The sequence below is a fragment of the Sciurus vulgaris genome (genome assembly GCF_902686455.1).
Source record: "Sciurus vulgaris genome assembly, chromosome: 4".
NCBI classification, from domain to species: domain Eukaryota; kingdom Metazoa; phylum Chordata; class Mammalia; order Rodentia; family Sciuridae; genus Sciurus; species Sciurus vulgaris.
The window spans coordinates 28,011,429-28,037,770 of record NC_136464.1 but is presented as its reverse complement, the minus strand read 5'-3'; the positions used below and the strand labels follow the sequence as shown (position 1 = coordinate 28,037,770).

The following is a 26,342-nucleotide window of genomic DNA, read 5'->3' as shown; positions in this document are numbered from 1 at the left end:
CAATATATGTAAAAAGCCCTTAATAAACAGATAAGCCATTGTTCATTTCAACACACTTCAGCACCTATTATGGTTTTTTTTTTAAATGTAAAAACAATGATTATATCAAAGCAGTATAAGTTCTCAATTATTTGGAGCAGAAAAGTACCTTTATTTTGGTATTTCCTTTCTTGCAACTACCACTACCTCAAATAGAGCTACGCACATAAACTTTTTGGATGAAAGACCTGTATGTTCACTGTTTGCAGCCTGTTGACCACTTGATTCCTCCTTAATTCTTTCTCCTGAGAATTACCCAGAAGAGAAAGGTGAAACTTAGTTCAGTTAGGCATGCTTAGCGATAGCAGTTCAATCTCAGTACAATAAACGTGAAAGATCTGTACAAATTCTTTTGTGTTAAGATTTTGTTCCATCCAATTGGTGTAACAGCCCTGTTGATTAAAGCATGGACACCCTCAAGGTTGATATTTTGGTTCTTAATAGTAACTAAAACAGTACTTGCTCCATCTCTAGAATTTGATGGGATATTAAATTCACTGCAAGAATCTGTGTAGAGGACAAAGGAGAACGATAACTTATTCAGTTTTGATTACATGAGAGATTCTAAACTGTGCACTTTACATTGCTTATTTATGATTTATAATTGCCCAGAAAAAAAATATACCCACTGTATAGACATGGAAACTGAGGCTTAGATATTCTGATCAGTCTCTCAGTTTGTAAGGAAAACCTTGGCTAACAACCTCCAAAGCACAAGCCCTTTACAAAGTATGACTTGGAGACTGCTAGCAGCTTTTACTATTCTGTGCTGTCCACAACTACTATGGGTAATTTGAAAGCCAATCCCATGTTGCTTTCAAAAATCTTCAAGAAGTCTCTACTTCATGGATAACTCAAGAAACAAAAATGTTTCTGTGGAATAAAAACTGCCTTTATTTCAATTTTGTTCTTAAAAAAATAAAAATCTACTCCTAACGCTTAACAAGAACCCTCAGAACAGACTCGTCTTCAGATTCGCCTATGCAGACTACTGAGGAAATGGTGACAGCATTATGACATTTTGGCTTGAGATGCTTGACGATGTAATAAGCAGCTGAGGATTTGTGGGGCACGATGTATGACACAGAAGCCCAACTGTTGGCTATTTTCACTTAAGGGCAGCTGCGAGCTCCGCTCTGCTTCTGAAAACCTCACTCCCACCTTCCACCAGGCGGGAGTCACCAGCTGCCGCACCCGCCAGCTGCAGCCCGCGCCTTTCCGCCCCCGCGCTAGGGGCCAAGGCCGACACAGCCCAGACGCCTAGGCGCGCGCTCCAGGCACACGTGACGGTGTGGGGAGGGCAGTTTTCTTCCTCCCCTCCCCCTTCTGAAGTCCCGCCTTTCTCCTGAGAGGCTGCAGCTTTTTATTGCGCCACCAACAGAATGACCCCCGTCCCAGCCAATCAGAAAGCCAGTCCTCAAGTAAGACCCGCCCCCTGCTGGTCCTCAGGTTCCTTCCCGCTCACACCGGAGTCACTTCCGAAGAGAGAGAACCGCCATGAAGAGAGAAGGGGGTGCCGCCCACCTCTGCTCCGACAGCCTCCCCGAGTCCCAGCAACAAGACGGCAACCACACACCCAACTTCTCCAGCCACAGCTCATGCCGCCGTCGCCAGCGGCGCCGACATGACAAGGCGCTGCATGCCCGCTAGGCCAGGTTTCCCCTCATCCCCAGCCCCGGGGTCGTCGCCCCCGCGCTGCCATCCGAGACCCGGTAGTACCGCCCCTGCTGCAGCGGGAAAGAGAACAGAGAGTCCTGGGGACAGGTACCGTGCAGAGGGCTTGAGAAGGGGCCGGGTCGCGGGGGCAAGGGTATGAGGGAGGACTACGGACGGCCGCTCTTCAGTTCCCGCCATCCTCCGCGAGCTCTGGCCTTAGAGTTCCGGGGCCTGGCAAACCCTCGCCCCGCCTCCGCGCGGGGGCTTCTGGGAGTTGGAGTTTCCTTTTCTGTGGTTGGGGAGCTGCTCTTGGTCTAGTGATCACCAGCCTGGATGGCTACGGAGAGCTCTCCTTTGGTAGAACGTGATTTTTGTCCTTTCCGAGAGCTTGGCGGGGGCCCTTGCTACTTGATGCATATTTAGATCGTTTTTTGTACGTTCGCAGTTCTGATCCTAGTGGTTTAGTATGAACCTTTCCTATAATTGTGGGTGAAATTATGTAAGATGTGATGGGAAAAAACCCTTCCACGAATTACTTTATAGTCCAGTGTATACGATAATTCATACTTAGAGCATGCAGATTTGGAATGTGATTGTTTTTTCTTTCAGTTATTTTGTGCCTCTCCAAGAGGCCAGTTTTTTTGTAAAGATTGTGTGGGAGCTATGTAATGATATGGGGAGTTTCAACAAATGACATACTCTGACAATAAAACATACTTAAATTCTCTACGAACTTGGTACTGTCTTTTATTTTAAGCTTGTAATGATTTTAATAGTAAATTCATGTTCTAATATTGTGGTACAGATCCACAATCCCTTAATTCTGAAAGCCCGAAAGCTTAGAAAATGAAACGTTTTCAGTAAGTTTTGACACCACATCTTATTTGGCAGTCAACCGTACCAGAACTAATGTAAGGTTATTTGTGGACTTTATTCCATTAAGTGTGAATATTAATAAGCTTTGCTGGAGAAATATTGATGTGCTTGATTACAGGTTGCAGCACTGGAAAGCCACTGGGGGCTTTGTATAATATATCCAAATTATCCCCTTTCTCAAGTCCAATAAATTTAGAATTCTAACACCCATTTGGCCCCAAAGTTTCAGATAAGGGTTTGTGAAGCTGTTGGAAATTTTTTTAAAACCATTTATAACTAAGTAGTGGACATTTCTGTGTGGACGAGCTAAGGGAACTATTTTCTCTTAAAGTTATATTCATGATATTTTTACAGGTTACTTGTTTGTTTTACCCAAAGCCATTTTTGTCTAATACATTAATCGAAAAGGAGCCTGAGATCTAATACTTTAGGGGAAAGATACAGTGTTACATTTAGTAATTAAGATAAAACATACTTAATATATTTTGTTTTGAATTGCTACTTCTGGGTTCTTTGCATCTCTCCTCCACCAGTAACAAGGAATCATGTTTCTCCCCTTTAATATTCTCCAGCATTTCTTCCTTTACTCTGTGGTAGATTTAATTTACCTAATATAATTTATTTTCTGTAATTAAATGCATACATTCCTCCATAACCTGTCATTCATATTCATCTCATAACCCCTTAAATGTTCCACCAACATCTCAAAAAAAATATGGTGGACGTTCTCAGTAAACCAGTAAAGGTGTGCTTTTTATTCTAATGTGACCAATAAAGTGTACAAGGTGTAGCAGGAGGTTAACCTTGGGTTTGAATTGTTTAGGTTTTCACTGAGTAGTCCCATCTTCCTGTATAAATGTTTAGAGAAACATGTTTAGTCTACAGCTTGTTTTCTTTCAGAAAAATGAATACATTTTAGCAAAATTTGCCAGAATTTTTTGTTGTTCTGGTATGGGGAATTGAAACCAGGGGTACTTCATTGCTGAGCTGCATGTCCAGATTTTTTTTTCCCCCCTGTACAAGGGACTGAAACCAGAGGCACTCTAGCACTGAGCTACTTCCCCAGACCTTTCTATTTTTTGAGACAGGGTCTGTCTAAGTTGCCCAGGCTGATTTGAACTTGTGATCCTCCTGCCTTAGCCTTTTGAGTATCGGAGATTATAGGCATGTGCCACCGTGCCTGGCCAGAAAGTTAATTTTTTGCTTTGCAAAAAATTTTGTATCTGACAACTCTAAATATGTGAACAAATCCCAAATTCTGGCAGTATAGTCCTATTTCATTTTGTGCCCAAATTAAGATACAAAAGTCCCTTAAAACTAAAGCAATTTGTTTTTGTTTTACCCGTTAACTTTCATTTCTTTTTGTTTTGCATTTTTCTTGGTATTATTTTTGTAAATATCTTAAGGATTCTTAAATGAAAAATTAAAAATTTTGAAACACCACTTGTAAAGTCTCATGCCATTTTTGCTGTTGTTTGACATTTGACTATAGTGTATAGAGTAGTATGAGCTTAGTACTTGATCCTTTCTGCCTTTGCCTAGCACATTCTTCTTCACTTCCCAATACCACAAAAATTGAAGTAAACATTCTTCAACAACTACTTTTCCAGATCAACCAGATTACTCATATTGCCATCCTACCATCTACTGTATTTCTCTTGTTATGAGAGTCTGTTGAGGTTTTAGTTCATTTTTACAATCTACATTATTCATTCAGATTTCTATTTGAGTGCTATTTTGTTCAATTACTAGAGATACCAATTAATAGAATAAGATGCCTATCCCCATGATCTTCCATTCTACTGTGAAGCAGTGTTTCAGTACTAAGAAGCACTCTACACCAATTCTCTGGACCTACACTCCAGTCTTACCACTTTAGTACTAAGAATTATATAGATCCTGTTGTTTATAAGCTCATGTAGAATGATGAATTTTCAATATTTTTTCAGCTCAGCAAAGCATGATTGCTATTATCAGAATTCAGTTAATTAAACCAGACAGTGAAATCTAGCTTGTATTCTATAAATCTAACATTCTCCTTTTAATCTGAATTTTTGAGATTTTAATATTTGCTTATGTGATACCATATTAGTTATGCTTTTATTTTCAGGAAGCAGTCGATTATAGATTTCTTCAAACAAGCTTCAAAACAAGGTATGTATACTGTTAATACTTTTGGGGGGCTATTTTGGAGGTTAAGAGGGAGATGGGTTCAACTTTAAACCTATTCTAAACTCTTGACTGGCTAAACATAGTGTTCAAAATTGAAAATAACAATGTTTTTGGTTTTGTTTTTTGGTACCAGGGGTTGAACTCAGGGGCACTCGATCACTGAGCCACATCCCCAGCCCTATTTGTATTTTATGTAGAGACGGGGTCTCACTGAGTTGCTTAGTGCCTCAGTTTTGATGAGACTGGCTTTGAACTCTTGATCCTCCTGCCTCAGCCTCCTGAGCTGCTGGATTACAGGTGTGCCCCATTGCACCAGACAAAATAATGTTTTAATGATGATACAGTGGGGTTTTGTTTTGTTTTTAACAAAGATGAACCAGTTCTAAACAAAGTTATTTTGCTGTTATGCATTACATTTTAAAATATTCCAGTCTATAATGTTTATAGTGCATACCATTTTGGTTCTGTAATACAGTAACATAATTACAAAGCCATAGAAATATTATATAATATAGCAAAAGGGAGCTTTGTGAAAGGCTATTAACAAATAATCTGTCTTAATTTCACTTGTCCCCTCCCCATAAAATGTGTATTGTTACCCATATATTATTGGTTTGATAATTTTTGTGATAACTAATATAGTTTAGTATTTTTAACACTGATAATTAAGATAAATATAAAGCATTAGTTTGTGTTATTTTTAATAACATGTAATTTGTATGTGTTTTAATTGGCTATTCAGATAGACATATGTTGGATTCTCCACAAAAATCAAACATCAAATATGGAGGAAGTGGATTGTCCATCACTGGGACAGAGCAATTTGAAAGGAAACTATCCTCACAAAAAAAATCTAAACCCAAAAGGGTGTCATCAGAGAAAAGTCCTATTTTAGAAGCTCTCATGAAAGGTGTTAACAAAGAGCACAACAAAGATCGTGATGTACATGAGTCACGTCGGCCTTGTGTGTCACTAGGCTCCAAATATTTATCCAAAGGAACAAATATCTATGTTCCTTCTTCATATCGCTTGTCAAAAGAGATGAAGTCACTAAAGAAAAAACATCGGTCTCCAGAGAGAAGGAAATCACTGTTCATCCATGAAAATAGCAGGGAGAAGAATGATAGAGATCGAGGCAAGATGAATACAGACTCCAAAAAGCAGGCCATGGTGAGAGAAGCTGACATCTTCAAGAACAGCTCCAGAAGTCTTAGTAGCAGGAGCAGCCTGTCCAGGCACCATCCAGGAGAAAGCCCGTTGGGAGCTAAGTTCCAGTTGTCACTAGCTTCTTATTGCAGAGAACGGGAACTAAAGAGGTTGAGAAAGGAGCAAATGGAGCAAAGAATCAACTCAGAAAATTCTTTCTCTGAAGCAAGCAATCTTTCTTTAAAATCTTCTAGCGTAGGAAGAAAATGTACACCGAGGCAGGAACAAAGTAAACATAATGATGTCATACCTGGAAAGAGTAATCTTTCAAACCTGGTATGTGCAATAATTACTGAACTAGTTTTGCCACTACTACATCAAAATATTTAATAATTGTTAATGTTACGTTGATATTTTTAAGGAAACACTGATACACAATTTGTGTAGAAGTTGCTTTCATTAGGTTTCTTCCAACTGTTCTTCATTGAATTCTTCCCTTAATTTTTTCAGATCAGGAACAAAGATCTTTTCGAATCAGGAAAATAGCATTTTTAGAACTTTTAGACAAGTATAGCCATTTTTAAGTTAGGGTTTGCTTAAGGGAGGTATTCAAGTAATGACAAATCTAAGAAAACAGAGACTGGTTTAGAGCAGTGATTGTCAAAATGTCCCTTGGAGTGGGAGCAGCATCAACTGGGAACTTGTAGGAATGCAGGTCCTTTCCCAGACACACTAAAATCAGAAACAGTGGTGGTAAAAGCCCAGCAACCTTCAATTAATGAGCCTTCCAGATGATTCTTATGCACCTCGAAGCTCAAAAGGCAATGGTTTAGATTATATGTTGTATATGGGTCTTGGAAAACTTAGATGATGATGATGATGATGATGATGACGATGACTTGAAAACTGCCCACATTCATCTTATCTCATAGATTTTTCTTTTAAGCATAGAGTGAATTTAAATTAGCATACTCTGTCTTTCCCAAAAAAAAGTCAAGTTCTTAATTTCAGAGTGCTTCTCAGAGCAAATAAAGGAAAGTCAGATGTCAGAATGCAATGTTAATAAGGTGAAATTTTAAAATCAGATAGGCTGCTCATAAGCTTAGGACATTCCAGGAGTAAATAAGATTGTTGCATTGTGTGTTACTATTCGCAAGAAGTTTGTTGCCTTCATCAGTGAGATTTGTTAATGATCAATACAAGTAAGATTTGGTCCATTTTTTTAAGATTTCAGTGTTCAGTGGTATATCAGACCTTAAACATAAGTATCAAAGAACATATTGTATCCATTTGGGAAATACTAGATTTCAGTTTCTCTCTTAAAATAATCCTTGAGTTATTAATATAAATCTCCAAATTAGCATTGTGAAAACTGACTTAATTTTTATATTTTTATAACACAAATGCCTACTTTTATTTAGCTCTCAGTAGTACAGCTCTTGCCTGTCATGCTGAGACCCTAGGTAGAGCAAGAGCTCTACCACCGAACTACATATCCAACCCATACCTTCATTTTAAAGCTTAAGATCTTAAACATTTTGTTTAGAACTTAGATTTCAGCTCTAAATACAGGTATTTCCTTTATTTAGTCTAGAAATCTGTTTAAATGTTAGGAAGAAAAGTTCATATTTATTGCCCCAAGTTCCTAATTAATTTTTTCTTATTTTCCAAATAGGAAAATGGACATCTCTCAAGAAAAAGATCCTCCTCTGATTCATGGGAACCTACTTCAGGTAGAATCAAATTTAAATTTGCAAATTTCAAGATAAATTTGCAGCTTAGTGGTACTACTTTCTAAAACAAATTTGCTTAAATATTCAGTTCTCTTTCTAGATGTCAATTAAGTGTTTCAGGTTAATAAGAGTTTGGCAAAATTATATTTAAAAAGAATAGTCCATAGCTGGGTGTGGTGGCGCACACTTGTATTTCCAGCACGTAGGGAGGCTGAGGCAGTAGGATGAGAGTTCAAAGCCAGCCTCAACAAAAGCGAGGTGCTGAGCAACCCTGTGAGACCCTGTCTCTAAATAAAGTACAAAATAGGACTGGGGATGTGGCTCAGTGGTGGAGTGCACTTGAGTTCAATACTCCTCCACCCTCCAAAAAAGAATAGTCCTTGAATTTAGCATGCATGATCTGGTTTGTCTTGACTTCTCTCCACAGTTAGTTCTAACAGTGTGTATCTCATTAGTATTCAGTGTTCTATTTCTGAATCCTTGGATACATCAAGAAACATGATCTTATATTCTTGGAATGGTAGACCCAGGGGTCTTGGTATTATGTTGAAGATACCTTGTATAAGGTTGGAACTATTAATCATGATTCAAAACAGTGTTTCTTAATACTTCAAGTACAAACATGTCTGTTTAATATCTATTTTCAAGGACATTTTATAAGTGCTATGTGTCTAAAAGTATCTACTGATTGAAAAAATACATAGTTACTGTTAACTCAGTAATTTTTAAAGTATCTTTTTTAAATTAGAAAATAGAACATTAAAATTCAAATACTGCAGGAATTGATGACACAGAAAACGAAAGGCCATCAGAAATAATAACTATTCATAATATTGTATATCGGGGTTTTTTCCTGCTATAAGTGCAAACTTTGAAAATTGAACTTTAGATTCTATTCAATAAGATACAGTGGACATGGTGATAATAGTTAACATTTATTGAGCACTTACTGTGTATCATACCTTATTCTTTGTGAAATTAAAAATACAAATGGAGCTTGGCATGGTGATACACATCTCTAATTCCAGCAGCTCAGGAAGCTGAGGCAGGAGAATTGCAAGTTCAAACCAGTCTCAGCAACTTAGTGAGACTTGAAATAACTTAGTGAGACCCTGTCTCAAAGAATAAAAAGGCCTGTGTATATGGCTTAGTGGATAAGCACTCTTGGGCTCAATCCCCTGGTACAAAAAAAAAAAAAAAAAAAAAAAAAAAAGGTAAGTCTTGCTTAATCTTACTGGTATTCCATTTATCATTTGTAATGGTGACATACATAATCACATGATTATTATACTCACAAAAGTACAAGAATTTTAGAAATGTTGGTAGAGTAGGCATTTAGGTCTTTGGTCTTCCAGAGCCATGTCCCTTGGTTATAGTCTGAGGTCAAATTTAATCCATCCCTAGTATCTTTGATAATTTATTAATAACCAATCCCCTATTAATGAACATTGAATATTTTCAAATGAACTCAGTCCTAAATTGCTTATTAATATATATTGGAGCCAGGTGCAGAGGTGCCTGCCTGTAACTCCAATGATTTGGGAAGCTGAGGCAAGAGGATCCCAAGTTCAAGAATGGCCAGGGCAACTTAGCGAGACCCTGTATCAAAATATAAAAATTTGGAGATGTAGCTCAGTGGCAGAACACTCCTGGGTTTGATCTACAGTACTGGGGAGAAAAGAAAAAAGAACATTATATTTTTCCTTTTCTTCTTACAAACTCAGTTCCACTTCAAATATTTTATGTTAACAAACACTGGAAAAACTGTAAAACAGGGGCAGGGGAGATAGCTCAGTTGGTAGAGTGCTCGCCTTGTAAGCACAGGCCCTGGGTTTGATCCCCAGCACCGCAAAAAAAACCTGTAAAACAGATAGTCTGTAGACACTATAAGGAGTGCAAAAAAACAAAAGAAAACATGAAAATTTTGCAATTAATCTGCCGTAGAGATTTTACAAGAGGGGAACCTACTTGTAGTACCAGTTTATTTCCATCTAATTCTAGATTTTAAAAGCTCTTAATAAACTGACTTGTCCTAAACATTTTCCATAAACAGTTTGCATATCCTCTTGGATAAGTCCTCATTTTAATTCATTTATGCCTATAAAGATAATATTTTCAAGTAAGATCACATTCTATGTGCTGGGCATCAGATATGAATGTATTATTTTTGGGGACACAATGCAGCCCATGACATGGCTGAAGACTAGAGGGATATATGGGGAAGAATAAATAGTATTTAACCATTGCGGGGGAAACATGGGTGAATTTATTTATTTATTTATTTTTTAGTTGCAGATGGACACAATACTTTTATTTATTCTTTTATGGTGCTGAATATTGAACCTTGTGCCTCATACATCCTAGCAAGTGCTCCACCACAGAGCTATAAGGGCAGCCCTGGTGACTTTATTTTTAAATGAGAAATTTAAATTAATCTGCTTTGCTGGGCAGTGGCACACACCTTTAATCCAGTGGCTTGGGAGACTGAGGCAGGAGGATTGCAAGTTCAAGGCCAACCCCAGCACCCTAGCAAGGCTGTAAGCAATTTAACAAGACCCTGTATCAAAATAAAAAGCACTGGGGATATGACTGCGTGGTTAAGTACCCCTGGGTTCAATCCCTGTTACCAATAATAATTATAATAATAATAATAATAATATCATGGGCTGGGGATATAGCTCAGTTGGTAGAGTGCTTGCTTTGCAAGTACCCTGGGTTCAATCGCCAGCACCACAAAAAAAAAAAAAAAAAAAATCAATCTGCCTTCAACTACTTATCGTTTATGTGTTTGAAGGTACTATATTTTCATTTTTATTTTATTCACTTATTTTGTAGTATTGGGGATTGAGCTACATTCCCAGGCTGGCACGGTACTTTAAAATACAGAAGTGTTATTCTGCAACCAGGTAGTCCTGGTCTTGAAAGAATATCCAAAGTGCTTTTGAAACCCTTTCATTGGTATAAATATGGGTTGTTTATGTTTTAGGGAGTTGTGATTTTAATTCTACTATGGTAGTAAATGTTTAATAGCTTTGGAATAAAACTGAACATTTGTTATTAGCTCTCTATTTCTTGGATACCAGATAAATTTATCAATTTATCAATTGATAAATAAATGGCTCTTTGCTCATTCTATATATATGATGAATAATCTTATCCTAAAGTATTAGAACTTTTTTTTAACTGGGGATTAAACCCAGGGGCACTTAATCACTGAGCCATATCTCCAGCCCATGTATATATATATATATATATATATATATATATATATATACATATATACATATACATATATATATAATTTTATTTAGAGACAGGGTCTCACTGAGTTATTTAGGGCCTTGCTAAGTTGCTGAGGCCGACTTTGAACTCGGGATCCTCCTACCTTGGCCTCCCCATTCGCTGGCATTACAGGCGTACACCACCACATTTGGCTTAGAACTTTAACATTTTGTCAGTGTATTCTGGATACTTAGTGAATAAGCTTTACTCAGGACAGTATACTTTCCTCTAATCTGAAAAAAAATTAAATTTTAGCAGGCTCTAAGCCGAATAAATTCCCTGACAAGAGAAAAAGGAACTCTGTGGACTCAGATCTGAAAAGCACAAAAGAATCTGTAATACCAAAAACAAAAGAGTCCATCCTTGAGAAACGTCCTGATGGACCACATCAGAGAGAAAAATTTATAAGACATATTGCACTGAAGACACCTGGTGGTGTGCTACGCTTGGAAGATATATCCAAGGAACCGAATGATGAAACTGATCACTCCTCTACAAGCTTGGCACCTTCAAATTCTGGCTACCATTCTTCCAGGAATAGCGACCAAATCCGTGTGGCAAGTACCAAAGAGACTAAGTTACAGAAACCCCACTTATCTTTACCTCAGGAAAAATCTACAATTAAAAAGGCTAGCAACCTTCAGAAAAATAAAACTGCTAGCTCTGTAACATCAAAAGAGACAAAACTTCTACCTTTGCTGTCCCATGTTCCAAGTGCTGGTTCCTCTCGGGTACCATTAAATGCTAAAAATTGCACTCTTCCAGTTCCTAAAAAAGATAAAGAGCGTTCCTCATCTAAAGAATGTTCTGGGCATTCTACGGAATCCTCCAAACACAAGGAACACAAAGCAAAGACTAATAAGGCTGATTCTAACATATCTTCAGGGAAAATTACTGGGGGATCTTTACGTTCAGAATGTGGCACTCCTACGAAATCTCCCCCACCTGCTTTGGAAGTTGTGCCACGTATCCCAAGCCCTACAGAACCTTCAGATAAAGCGCCTTCAGATAAAGAGAGTTCAGGAAATTCCAATGTAGGTAGCAGCGCACTGAAAAGAAAATTAAGGGGTGATTTTGATAGTGATGAAGAAAGTTTAGGTTACAACCTAGACAGTGATGAGGAAGAGGAAACATTAAAATCACTGGAAGAAATAATGGCTTTGAACTTCAGTCAGACTCCTGCAACTTCAGGAAAGCCTCCTCCTCTTTCTAAGGGGCTTAGAGCTCAGTCATCAGACTATACAGTAAGTTCTGTGACTTTTATCTTTACTTGAAAATATGGATTAGTGAAGGAAGATAGGTTGTTGAAACTTACTTTAAAATTCAATATTTATTATAACTCATAGTTAGACCCAAACTGGTATAATTCTTTTTCAGTAATTGAGTTTCCCATATCTTTAGTTTTATTACTGTTAATCAGTGGTCTCCAAACTTACTTGATCACACACACTTTTTTAGTAAATAAAAAAAAAATTTGAGCATGTACCCGAACATATATGTGTATACTGATAGATTATATACATGTACCACTATAATACTGTGTACTTTCTAAAATATATGCAAAAACAGAATATAAAAAGAGAAAAAAATAAGTATTTTCCTATTGAAGTTATATAGAAGTTACTATAGAGTGAGTTCTATTGGAGTTTCTATAGACGTTCCATATAAATAGAAGTTCTATTATTTTCTTCCTGCACCCCAATGGATCACCTTGCACACCCCCTGCTTTGGAGACCACTGCTGTAAATGAAGGTAGAGTGTAGAAATGTTGTTAATTGTGGTGTGCAATTTTATTTATAAAGTGCTTCATTCTATCTTGGGAGTAAGCTGAATTCTAAGATGTCTGTAAAATTTGGTGGGGAAGGTGTTAATATTTCATGGTAACACCTAAAGATTAGTTTGGTTTCACTAAAATAAAACTTAGAAGTAAAGATAGGATAACCACAGAGCCCTTGGGTGTTTATAGTCAGATCCTAAGGCTAACAGGGTTTTATAAGTAGTGCCTTACCTAATAGATGAAACAATCAAATTGCCTGCAGTATAAAATACTAGATTTAAAGCATGATGGTGAAAGTTCTCCTTTAAGACAGGTGTCATCCTGGCCCTCATTATTGAAATAGAAAATACTCTTTTAGTACTCAGAATAGCTTAAAACATCTCAGATCTTCTATGAAGTATGTTGTAAAGGATTTCTGAATTTTCTTCTTTTAGGAGTACGTTCATAGTGGAACTTATACAAATACTTTAGAGCGTCTAGTGAAAGAGATGGAAGACACACAAAGGTTAGTTAGCATCATGATTATTTTACTAAATGTAGCATACTGTCGCTTGTATGACTTTTAATTTGCCTTTTTTTAAAGATCATGAAAAATTAGCATTCATGTTGTATTAGTACCTTTATAACAACAGTTCAATGTTAGCTGTGTTAGAAATAAGATGGGTTCTCTTGTTCATAGACTAAATCAAAGATCCAGGTTTTTCAGGACTGGGGATGTGAATCAGTGGTAGTGTGCCTTGAATGCCCCGGCCCCCTGGGTTCGATCCCCAGCACCACCAAAAAAAAAAAAAAAAAAAAAACCAGATTGTTATAGTGTATTGTATGTTGCATTAACTAATATAAATTCCATTCAACTTATCAGTAGTATCTGATAACTGAAATCCTTAATCAAAAGAATGGACAGAGCTTATTTTGAAGAGTATAGTAGTTCAGTTCATTTAAGTAAGTTGATGTTGTGCAACCATTGTCACCATTCAGGTCCAAAATTTTTCATCTTCCCAAACTGAAACTATATACCTAGGACACTTAACTGCCCATACTCCCCTACCTCTGTGCCCTTGGCAACTACCATCCTATTTTTTGTTTTTATAAAATGGACTGTTGTAGGTATTTTATATAAGGAGGATAATACAGTGTTTGTCCTTTTATGACTGATTTATTTCACTTGGTGTAATACCTGCATTGTTCAGTGATGGTAAGGATGTGTTAGAATTTCCTTCCTTTTTAAGGTCAGTTATGCCATTGTAATATGTATAGATCATATTTTGTTTATTCATTCATCGATGGCCACATGTTGTATCAGTTTTTGGCTACAGTGAATAATGCTGCTGTGAACTTGAATGTATATATATCTTATGTCTCTGCTTTTAGTTCCTTTATGTATATATCCATAAGTTGACTTGTTGAATCATAAGGTGATTGTTTCATTGAGCGGGACTGCCACACTGCTTTCCACCAGCAATGCATAAGGGTTTCCTATTTCCACATAGTCTTACTATTTTCTCACTTTGGATAACAGCCATACTAATGGGTGTGAAATGGTAACCCCTTATGATTTTGATTTGTGTTTCTCTAATGACTAAAGATGTTAAATATCTTTTCATGTACTATTGAGCCTTTGCATAGTTTCTTTGGAGAAATACCTGTTCAAACCCTTTGCCTATTTTTTTTTAATATTTATTTTAGTTGTCAATGGATCTTTTATTTTATTTATTTATATGTGGTGCTAAGTATCGAACCCAGGGCCTCACACATGCCAGGCAAGTGCTCTATCACTAAGCCACAACTCCAGCCCTCTTTTGCCTATTTTTATTTTATTTTATTTTATTTATTTATTTATTTATTTATTTATTTTGGGTTCTGGGGATCGAACCCAGGGCCTTCTGCTTGCAAGGCCGACTGAGCTATCTCCCCAGCCCCTCTTTTGCCTATTTTTAATCATATTATTTCATGTTTTTGTTGTTCACACAGGAAAAATGTTTTTTAAACATTAGGATGTTCACCAAGTCCAAGTTTAGAGGTCAATAACCAGACATGGTATTTCTACATCAAGTTACTCTTGAATAGCTGCAGCATTTTGATGAACATCCCTCCTCTCTGCTGCCCACCTCCCACAAATCAGAAAGTTGAGGATCATAATTTTTCCCTAATGAAATTTATGTAACTAGATCCAGACTGTTTTTGCTAGTGAGAGGGGGAAAAGACATTCCTTATTAATTCAAGGACTCTCCATGAACCCAGAGCACTTCACTTAAAAATTCAGCTGGATTGCCAGGCATGATGGCAAACACCTATAATCCCAGTGCCTCAGGAGACTGAGGCAAGGAGGATCACAAGTTCAAAGCCTGCCTCAGCAACTTAGCGATGCCCTGTCTCAAAATAAAAAGGGCTGGGGATATGGCTCAGTAGTTAGATGTCCCTGGGTTCAATCCCTAGTACCAAGAAAACAAACAAAAATTAAGCTGACTTTGATTACATAGAAGTTCGTATCTATGTATCTCAAATTTGATAACCAAATAGCTAATTATAGGAATTGAAAATAATTAGTAGGGCAAAAGTTTTTCTCTCTCTGAATTTAATTAAGAGAAATTGTCTCTGTTATAAAGTTCTTTAAATGTTTCATGAACTCATGAGATGAATTTGAAGTTGTTTGGTTGGTTTCTGGTGCCAAGAGTTGAATCCAGGGTGTTTAACCACTGAGTCACATCCCCAGCCTTTTTATTTTTTATTTTGAATCAGGGCGTTGCTAAGTTGGTGAGGCTGTCTTTGACCTTGCGATCATTTTGCCTCAGCCTCCCAAGTCACTAGAATTGCAGGCATGTGCCACCAATGCCCAGCTGAAGTCGCTTATTAAAAATGGAGCATTGTTCAGATTGGAGGTAGATAAGCCAGTTTGATGATTGACTTTTTTTTTTTTTCAGTGATGGAGCAGTTCTTACTCTAGTCATTTACTCTTCTGTACATTCATTCATCCCCTTTTGGTGCTGGGAGTAAGAACTGGTTAAAAGAGTCCGTATAAGTAAGGACTCTAGAGCAAGATTCTCTGACTTTGAATCCCAGCTTTTTGCATTGTGAGTCTTAGCCTTTCTTTGTGTGTGTGCGCGCGCGCATGCGCAAGTGCCACTGGAGGTGGAACCTGGGGTGCTCTACTGTTGAGCTACATCCCCAGCCCTTCTCGTTTTTTATTTTGAAACAGGGTCTCTTTAAGTTGCTGAAGCAGATCTTGAACTTGAGGTCCTCCTGAGTTGCTGGGATTATGGGTGTGCACCACTGCACCTGATTTGTTAGTTAGCCTTTTCAATGGCTAGGTTTTTTTTTTCTCTAAAATGGATAAGTTTTAAAAACTACTACATGGGGTTGTTATGAGGATTAAGAGTTAATACAGCTGGGCATGGTGGCACACATCTATAATTCCAGTGACTCAGGCTTCGGGGGCAGGGTGATTGCAAGTTTGAGACCAGCTTCAGCTATTTAACAAGAACTTGTCTCAAAATTACATGTAAAAAGGCATGGGAATATAATGCCATGGTAAAACACCCCTGGCTTCAATCCCCAGTACCAAAAGAAAAGAGTTTAATACATCTTAGGAAAGTTTAGCACACTTACTACTGGCATATAGTAAGTGCTTACTAAGCCACAACTCCAGCCCTAAACTCCAGGTTTAGGTGTTGTGATGATAACCATGATGACAAAAACCACTGCTGGAAAGATTGTTGCTCAGATTTGTAATTCCAGCTGCTCCAGGGACTGAGATAGGAGGATTGCAAGTTCTAGGCCAGCCTGGGCAAATTTAGCAAGATCTTGTCTGAAAATTTAAAAAAATAAAATTGACTGAGTATATAACTTAGTGGTAGAGCATCTCTGGTTTGAATCCATAGTACCACAAAGACAAAACAAAATTTTAGGCTATTGGTCTACTAGGCATCAAATGTATGTTAAAGATTAGAGAGGATAACCAAATTAACAAGGTTCATTCTTTGCCATTTTTCTTTTCCCATTCTCCAAAATAATTTGGACGAGTCATTCTTGAAGTACTAGCTGTAAAGAATATTCAAATCTTTTTTGTAATGAAATACTGTTCTAATATTATACCACTTGCTGGATAAAAGCTTATTAATACCTAAAGTAGACTTTGGTTGTTTTAGTGAAAATGATGTACTGTTTTAAACAGCATAATGTATTTGGGAGACATGATGTGATCTATAGTATAACAGGATAAAGTAACAGGATACTTAAGGTTTTTCCTTGGTACTGCTTTTGAATTGATATCAGCTAAAGTTTTGGGGGGCTTTTTGTATTTTTGTTTTTTAGAATAATTATTTATCACAGCATTGTTTTGATTATCAGGCTAGATGAACTGCAGAAGCAACTACAAGAAGATATAAGGCAGGGCCGAGGCATTAAATCTCCAATCAGAATCGGAGATCAAGACAGTACAGATGATGAGGATGGCCTCTTGGAAGAGCACAGGTACATTTCTCATTATATGAGCCCTAAATTTTTACATTTTTTAAAAATTTAATTTAATTTTTTTTTTTTTTTTTTTTTTTTTAAATCAGGGATTGAACCCAGGGGCTCTTAGTACTGAACCACATTCCCAGCTCCTTTTATTTTTTATTTTGAAACAGAGTCTAAGTTGCTTAGGCTCACTAAGTGACTGAGACTGGCTTTGAACTTGAGATCTTCCTGCCTCAGCCTCCCAAGCCGCTGGGATTACAGGCTTGTGCTACCATGCCCCACCTTACATTTTTTAATTTTGTTTTTGTAAAATGCATATAGAACAATGTATGCTGGGTTTCGAATCCACCTCTGATGGTGCTTAAAGGCAAATGTTAGAGCCCAATTGCATCTTTTGTCTTTTCTTTGGCTTATTGTACCTTTTCATACAGACTTACTCAGTGGCTTTTGACTAGTATAGACGGTGAGTGGGAGAAACAAAACAACTTTTTCTTATGCTGGTCTTTTAATCTGGGATTAACATTGATTCTGAAAATGTTTTAAGTACAAAACCATATGCAGTGTAACTATTTGGTGTTCAATGACTTTTTTTATTTCAGGGAATTTCTTAAGAAATTTTCAGTTACAATTGATGCTATTCCTGATCATCATCCAGGTGAAGAAATATTTAATTTTCTCAACTCTGGAAAAATTTTCAATCAGTATACCTTGGATTTAAGAGACTCTGGTTTTATCGGACAGAGTGCTGTAGAAAAGCTTATTCTCAAGTAAGTAGAAAGTAGACATTTGCTATTTTGGGGCCAGGTGCAGCAAAAATTTATACTAAAAGACTTCTGACCAATGTAATCTTCTAAAAGTTTATTTCTATTATGAGCTATCTAGTTTCCTTATCTTTTTACCGTTACCATTCTTTGTGTTTTGTTAAATAATTTTTTGGCACATCATATGCTCTTGTTAATTGGTTTAAGATTAGTACGTAATGATGGTCAAAACAGCAAGGACTTAGTAAGTATATTGCTTTCTTATGTGAGAGAAGTAAAGCAATAGGGTAACCAGGTGTAGTGGTGCTTGCCTGTAATCCCAGCATCTTGGGAGGCTGAGACAAGAGGATTGCAAGTTCAAGGCCAAATTTAGCAACTTGGCGAGACCCTACACAACTAGTGAAACTCTCAAAATAAAAGATAAAAAGGGCTGGGCTGGGACTGTAGCTCAAAGAGACACCCTGGGTTAAATTCCCAGGACTAAAAAAAAAATAGTAGTACAGAAATAGGAAGTTCAGGGCTGGTATATTGTTTTCACTATATATTATTTGTTCTATACCATTCTTAGCACCTCAGTACTTCAGGTATTATTAGAGCTCAACTTTTATGTTAAAATTCCCCAAAATCCCATACATTTAGAATTCAGTCAACATGGCCACACCGAGCAATAAGGGAGGCTAAGAAGTAATTTTTATTTCAGGCATTCAGTGTGCCCAGCTAAAAATCAGGGTTAAGTTATCAACAAGATAGGCAAAAATAGTGGGCTGGGGATATAGCTCAGTTGGTAGAGTGCTTGCCTTGCAAGCACAAGGCCCTGGGTTCAATCCCCAGCACCGCAAAAAAAAAAAAAAAAATAGGCAAAAATAAATACTGAATTTCACAAATAATAATTTTTTTTCTTTCTTTTTCTTTTTTTCTTTCTTTTTTTGGTTACTGGAGACAACTAATAATTTTTATCATAATGTCCAAGCTATAATATGATTGTTCTCAGTGTATATCTCAAGTCTACAGAGATCACATTAATTCTGATGCTGATTTATGAAGTATATCCCCAAGCTGGCCAAAGTAGATGATGTCCTGAGACTTGATAGACTTTTTCTCAACACTACTAGCAAATGTAGTTTTGTCCACCAGATAACTATAGAATTAAACCAACAGATTGAATCAGCTTTAAGCCTTGAATTGTTTGTTTTTTTTTTTTTTTTTTTCCTTGAGTAGCCTATTGATATTGGTGTATAGTTCACTTCCACAGACTAGGGATAATTTGCTCATTTTCCTGATTATATCAGAAAAATGATGGTGATGGTGGAAGTGTTTTTGCCATGAAAACAGTCATATTGATTTTTACTTTGTTTTTTCAGATCAGGAAAAACAGATCAGATTTTTTTGACAACACAAGGTTTCCTTACCTCGGCTTACCACTATGTTCAGTGTCCTGTACCTGTATTAAAGTGGCTCTTTCGGGTAAGAAATGTTTTGGGGTTCTTGTTCTCAGTCAAAAACAAACTATTTGGGCTGGGGTTGTGGCTCAATGGTAAAGCATTTGCCTTGCATGCGTAGGGCATTGGGTTCGATCCTCAGCACCACATAAATAGAATAAAGATATTTGTTCATCCACAACTAAAAATAAAAAATAACTATTTAAATATAATTTTTTTTGTATGTTACTAGAGAAAAAAAATATATCAACCCTAGTTTCAATGACTTAGAATGAGGGAGGAAAAGTCAGTGTTAAGAGCTGGGTACAGTGGTGCATACCTATAATCCCAGAGACTCAGGAGACTGAGGCAGGAGGATCCCAGGCCAGCCAGAGCAACATAGTGAGACCCTATGTCAGAATTTTTGTTTTTGAAAAAAAGGAAAATCAGTGTAAGGAGATTGTAAAGAAAATGTTAATGAACTGGACATAGTGGTACACATGTATAATCCCACCAACTCAGAAGGCCAAGGCAGGACATTTGCCAAGTTCAAGGTCAGCCTCAGCAATTTAGCAAGATTCTTTCTCAAAATTAAAAATTAATAACAGGTCTGGGGATATACCTCAGTGGTAGAGCACCCTTGGGTTCAGTCCCTGGTACTGCAAAGAAGTAAATAAATGGAAGAAAACAATAATGAGCTGGGTATAGTGGCACATGCCCATAATCACAGCAACTCAGGTGGCTGAGGCCAGGAACATTACAAGTTTGAGACCTGCCTGGGCAATTTAGCAGGACCCTGTCTCAAAATTAAAAAAGAAAAAAAATTGTTTTGAAGTTTGGAGATGTAGCTCAGTGGTAGAGGGCACCCCTGGCTTCAGTCCCCAGTACTCCCTGTCCCCACCCCCCTACACACACTCATACACACACATAAAATGGTAATGTAGATCATGTTCAGGTCAGGATAAAAATAATGTTTTGCATAATTAGATCCTTTATCAGAGTGGAAAATCACTGTTGCAGGCACATAACCTTAAGGAAGGGTCCTCTAATGTTTATATACCTAAATTTCTTTTGAACTTTTTTCATGTTTATGGTAATATTCTCTTCATATGTGTATTTTAATGCAAATCCAAATGTTTCTTTTCCCCATGTATATGTGACACTTAAATTCACATAAATACTTATTGTATATAAGTTGTAATTTTTTTTTTTTTTTTTTTTTTGGTGCTGGAGATTGAACCCAGGGCCTTGTGCGTACGAGGCAAGCACTCTACCAACTGAGCTGTATCCCCAGCCCTATAAGTTGTAATTTTATGATGATATTATTGATTTCATGTATAGAATCCTGTTGTTACTATAGATAATTCGGACCTTCAGGCAGAAAACTTCAAATTAGAATTTTACTATTCTTGACATGTCTATCATCCAGAATATATCTATTCAGGATTAAATACAGTGTTTGTTGGCAGAAGTAAGAGGCTATGAAAAGGACTTTTTACACTACACTAGGTTATATATTGATAAGTAATATAGTTTTGCCCAGGTAGGTTGCAATTGTCATTCTTTCGGAGACTAAATTTATGAATGACAAAAGTTTTATCAGGTTGCTAGAGTGTTCCATTTTAGTAAAACTCTAGATGTATAACAAATATGCTTTAGGGGAAAATAATTCATAGTATAAAAGAATCCTTTGCATTATGTAAAAGTTGCATATCAGAGAACCATAATTATATGCAAACTGAGAAGGGGAAAAAAATATAAGAGTTTCTACATTGGGTGTTTTTTTGTTTTTATTTTTGTTTTTTTGGTGATGCTGGGGATCGAACCCAGGGCCTTGTGCTTGCAAGGCAAATACTCTACCAACTGAACTGTATCCCCAGCCATACATTGGGTTTTAATGTAGCAGTTCAAGTTATAATCCCCCTTACATTTTAGACCTAAATTTATTATAATCAATTTTTGATTCCCAAACAAAAATACAATGTGTATTCTTCTATAAATATATTCTCCTATAAATATATTTTAAAATATATTTCAATGTTACATGATTTTTAACTCTTTTTTCTTTTTCATTCTGGGTCTTTTATGTGCTCAACAAGCATTCTACCTCTGAGTTACACACCCAGCCTAACAGTTAGCTTTTAAACCTGAGATTTTGATGATCTTTTAAGAGTTAGTTTTCTGCATCTAAATGCCTGTACATATAAAGACTGACTAGATCAAAGTGTAAATACAGTGAATTGGCTTTAGTATTACTAAATTACTTATTTTTAAAATGTTTACAAAATTACACTCAACAGTAGGCGTAGACTTCTTGCCTCTTTTGTGGTATTCTTGTAAACACAGTATTACCAATATTCTTGATCTTTGCTAATTTTGTGGTCAACTAATAATATCGTCATTGTTTTCCATTGTATCTCATTGTTTGCTAGTACCATTGCACATCTTTTAAAAAGTGCCTTGATAAGCCAGCACAGTGGTATACCCCTGAAGTCCGAGCTCTTCACGAAACTGCGGCAGGAGAATTGCCTAAGCCCAAAAAATATGAGCCTGGGCAATGTAGTGAGACCTCATCTATAAATAAATAAATAACATTTTTTTAAAAAGTGTATTAGCGGGCTGGGGAGGTAGCTCGGTCAGTAGAGTGCTTGCTTTGCAAGCACAAGACCCTGGGTTCGATCCCCCGCACCGCAAAAAAAAAGAAAAAAGTGTATTAGTTTGTATATTTGTGTCCTTTCAAATACTTTTACTAGTTCGTGATTTGATTTTTGCTTATTATGTAATTAACCTGGCAGCCTTTTCTTATGTGGGTCTTGGTTTTGTGTCATGATGTATCCAGGAAAAGCATTTTTTAAAAATATTTTTTATTTGTAGATGGACATAATACCTTTATTTTATTTACTTATTTTTATGTGGTGCTGAGGATCGAACCCAATGCCTCACATATGCTAGGCAAGCACTCTACCACTGAGCTACAACCCCAGCCCAAAAGGCATTTTTTGATGGTTTCAAATGTTTATAGTGTTTAAATGAAAGTTGTTTTTTTGTTTGTTTGTTTGTTTGTTTTTTAAAGCAACATGTTAGAATAGAAACAGCTCTGACTTTGGATTGAGACCTGCATTTAGATTCCACATCTTCCATGTATCACATGTGTTACATTGGGCAAGGTATTTAATCTCTATTTCCTCATATATGTAATGAGGACCATTTCATAACATTACTTTAAGTATTAACTGCACATGAAACATCTTTATATGTGCCTGGAAAATATAAATGCTCATATTTTTATACTCTTGCAATTTATTTTTAACAGATGATGTCAGTTCATACAGACTGTATTGTGTCAGTGCAGATTTTAAGTACATTGATGGAAATAACAATTAGAAATGGTAAGTATATAAATTGTACTGTGATTTATAGCATGTATTATTGGTTTTTTTTTTATCTCTTATTGCTGAATGTTAATATATTTGGAAGTGTAGAATAAAAAATTATTTTGTAACCAAACATCTTTAATAATGAAATGAACTCCAGTAAAAGTAAGTGTATGGGGCTGGGGATGTGGCTCAGTGGTAAAGTGCTTGCCTGGCATGCATGAGGCCCTGGGTTCAAATCCCCCAGCACCAAAAAAATAAAAAAAGTAAGTGTATTTGTGGGGCATGATGGTGCATGCTTATAATCCCAGCTACTTAGGTTCCTGAGGATTGCAAGTTTGAGGCCATCCTGGGTAATTTAGCAATTGTCTCAAAATAAAAAGGGCCAAAGATACAGGAGCTTCCCTGGGTTCAGTCCAATGTACCACTGCAAAAAAAAGCACTGGTATCTGATTTTTCTAGCTGCATTGAGAAAAGAGGTAGAAGTTTTTTTTTTTTTTTTTTTTGGTTTTTTTTGAGGTAGAAGATTTTGCAAGTGGCAACCCTTTCTTAATATTTACCAAATCATAACCTATTTTAGAGCAATAAGTGGAAATAATTCAAACTTATTTAACCCAATTAATTTAATGACTTTTTGGTGAACAACCAGTATGGTATTGATAGTGCAGTAAGTCAGATTAAGAACATCTAATGCAAAGGTGTGACAGTTGCTTTTGCACCTTTGAGAACCATTATATTAAATAAAAGAAGCGTTGTAGTTTACCTGATTACTTGTTTGGGAGATTTAAGACTATAAAGACAATAGAATCTTCCTATGTGGATGGTGGTTGTGATTTTACCATTGTTATATCCGTTCATTCAAAATGTATTACTTCAAGCTGGATATGGCTGAGGCTGGAGAAAGGCAGCAGGATCAGTTGAGCTAACCAGTTCAAGGCCAGCCTAGGCAACATAGACCCTGTATCCAAAAAAACAACAACAGCAGCAACAAAACAAAATGATTACTTCCTTCTGAGTTATACTCATCTATCATTCTCAGGTAGTTTCTTCATTAAAGTCATTTCCTTCATACTTATTTGAAAATCTATAATTCCTATGATCATTCTATAACTTAAAACCATATTATTAACATCATTAGCAGAAGTTATTTAATATTAATAATCTATGTTTTACATGCAGGCTATCACTTTGCAAATGTGGTTTGTTAGACCAGTGATTTGGAATAAAATATTTTCTTCTGTTAACCAGATACTTTCAGTGACTCACCAATTGGCCTTGGATCCCATCATTGTCTGATATAGCAGCTGTGTTTTTCAATATGGGGATTGATTTTAGATCTTTGTTTCCTCTGGAGAATCTTCAACCAGACTTTAATGAAGACAATCTAGTGTAAGTTTCCTTTTCATATTAACTCCCAAAACAACATTTTAAAATATCTGCTTAAAATAACAGTTGATATGGTTTAAGTTCAGTATTTATTCTTGATTTAAAAAAAAAAAAAAAAAAACTCTTAAAGTTGAGATCAATCTTAAAGTAGATTTATTCTTAACATCTGTCTTAATCTAAAAGCCATCATCATGTTTAACAGGGAAATAATGGAAACATTTCCACAAAACGTTGTGGTTTTTCTGTTTTGGTTTTTGTTTGTTTTGTTTTCTGACCCAAGGGTGCTTAATCACTGAACCACATCCTCAGCCCTTTTTATTTTTTATTTTGAAATAAGGTCTTACTAAGTTGCTGAGATGGGCCTCAAACTTCAGTCCTCCTGCCTCAGCCTCCCAAGTTGCTGGGTACAGGTGCATGCCACAACACTCAGCTCCCATAAAAATGTTTTTTAAAGCCAGGTGTGGTGGCACATGCCTGTAATTCAAGTGACTGGGGAGGCTGAGGCAGGAGGATCATGAGTTCGAGGCCAACCTTGGGAACTTAGTGACACTCTATCTCAAAATAAAATGAAAAGGTCTGGGAATGTAGCTCAGTGATAAAGAGCCCCTGGGTTCAATCCCCAGCACCAAAAAAAAAAAAAAAAAAAAAAAGTAAGACTACTCATTGTTTTGTAGGTATTGACCAAAGTCATTGATAAAAGGGAAAAAAATAGCATATAAAAATTGGAAAGAAGTTGGTGATAGATCATTTATTTGATAAGTGATTTAATGTATACATAGAATTGTATAATCAGTTGAAAAACTATGGCAAATAGAATTTGGTATGGGTGCCAGCATGCAAAATTTATGAGAAACCAGTTACCCTCAGATAGCTGATCTGCAGCTAATTTAAATGATACACTGGAAGAAGAGACAGTAATTTTTTTATTATAATTTTCATTGACTAATTTTTTTAAAAAATAAATACCTAGGAATAAATTTAAAAGTGCATATGTGTGTGTGTGTATAATAAGTAAAACATTACTACAGGACAAAAAGGACCTTGAGGGGAAAGCCTATTATGGTTACAGTATGAAAATTACACATTATCAATAATAAGATCCTAATAATAAATGCCAATAGGATTTTTGAGAGTTGGAGGGTAGTTGGGAACATACAGCTAACTCTCAAGTCATTAAAAAAAAAAAAGTAAGTAGGAATATCCAGAAAAGTTATGAGGCAGGACTAGCCTAAGCAGATCATAAAGTAGTATAGTACAATTGTGTGTGTACTACTATACAAAAGTTTATAGTAGTACATAACCTACTATATTATTTATTTATTTATCTATTTATTTTATTTATTTATTTAATTTTACGGTGCTGAGGATTTGAACCCAGGGCCTTGTGCTTGCAAGGCAAGCACTCTACCAACTGAGCTATATACCCAGCCCTCATCACCTACTATAAAAGTGGCAAAGGACAAAGTTCCATCAGTGTAACAAAATAGAGAAGTCCAAAAAAAAAAAAAAAAAGTGAACTCTTCAGTATTCAGATTATCCTGTATCTGGAAAACCCTAGTAGCTGCCTGGAGAAAAATTTGAATTATAACTCAAAGTTACAGATCAAAGATTTTAAATGTATACAATGAAAACATGAAAGTAATAGAAGAAACTGGCAGAATTTTTTATAATCTTAGAAGAAAGGAAGATGACTTTATATGTGAACTAATACCCTCCATAAAAGGAAATATTAACTTATTTGACCACATTTGTAAAAAACCTGCATTGCAAAATCATTATAAACAATGTCAAAGAAAAACTTAAAAATGGAGAGGGAGGGTAAAAAGTGTATGTGTGTGTATATCAGAAACTTATGTGTATAAAGCTTAATGTCAAATCAGTAAGAAAAAGATAAATTACTATAAAAGTGGCAAAGGAAATGAAAACTTAACAGGAAATAAGAGCAATTCTTAAATATTATGAAAATATATTCAGCTTCTCTTAAAGAGAAAAATGCAAATTATTGTTAACTTGGCATGTCCAAAACAAAATTCTTCATTTCTCTGGTTCTCTTTTCATCCTACATAGGACCCCTCATTACTCAGATGTCATTTATATCTGAATATAAGTTGGATAGCAAATTTTTAAATTGAGCCTGTATTCCACTTTTTTTTTTTTTTTTTTTTCCTTTTTTTGTTAGGGATTGAACCCAGGTCCTCACACGTGCTAGGCAAGTGCTCTACTACTGAGCTATACTCTTAGCCCATGCAAAAGAAACCCACATT

The 26,342-nt window shown here is 36.2% G+C and overlaps 1 protein-coding gene across 1 annotated transcript in view; it reads left to right on the top strand.

Annotated features, from left to right (window-relative positions):
* Positions 1–332: 332 nt before the first annotated feature.
* SLF2 (SMC5-SMC6 complex localization factor 2) overlaps positions 333–26,342 on the top strand; it is a 43,163-nt gene continuing 17,153 nt past the window's right edge. Inside the window, 12 exon segments of the mRNA XM_079137975.1 lie at positions 333–1,803; positions 4,682–4,725; positions 5,486–6,225; positions 7,565–7,622; positions 11,163–12,148; positions 13,116–13,186; positions 17,029–17,151; positions 17,739–17,906; positions 19,262–19,364; positions 22,632–22,707; positions 23,941–23,958; positions 23,961–24,081. Coding sequence (XP_078994101.1) covers positions 1,664–1,803; positions 4,682–4,725; positions 5,486–6,225; positions 7,565–7,622; positions 11,163–12,148; positions 13,116–13,186; positions 17,029–17,151; positions 17,739–17,906; positions 19,262–19,364; positions 22,632–22,707; positions 23,941–23,958; positions 23,961–24,081 — 2,648 coding nt within the window. The 5' untranslated portion in view covers positions 333–1,663.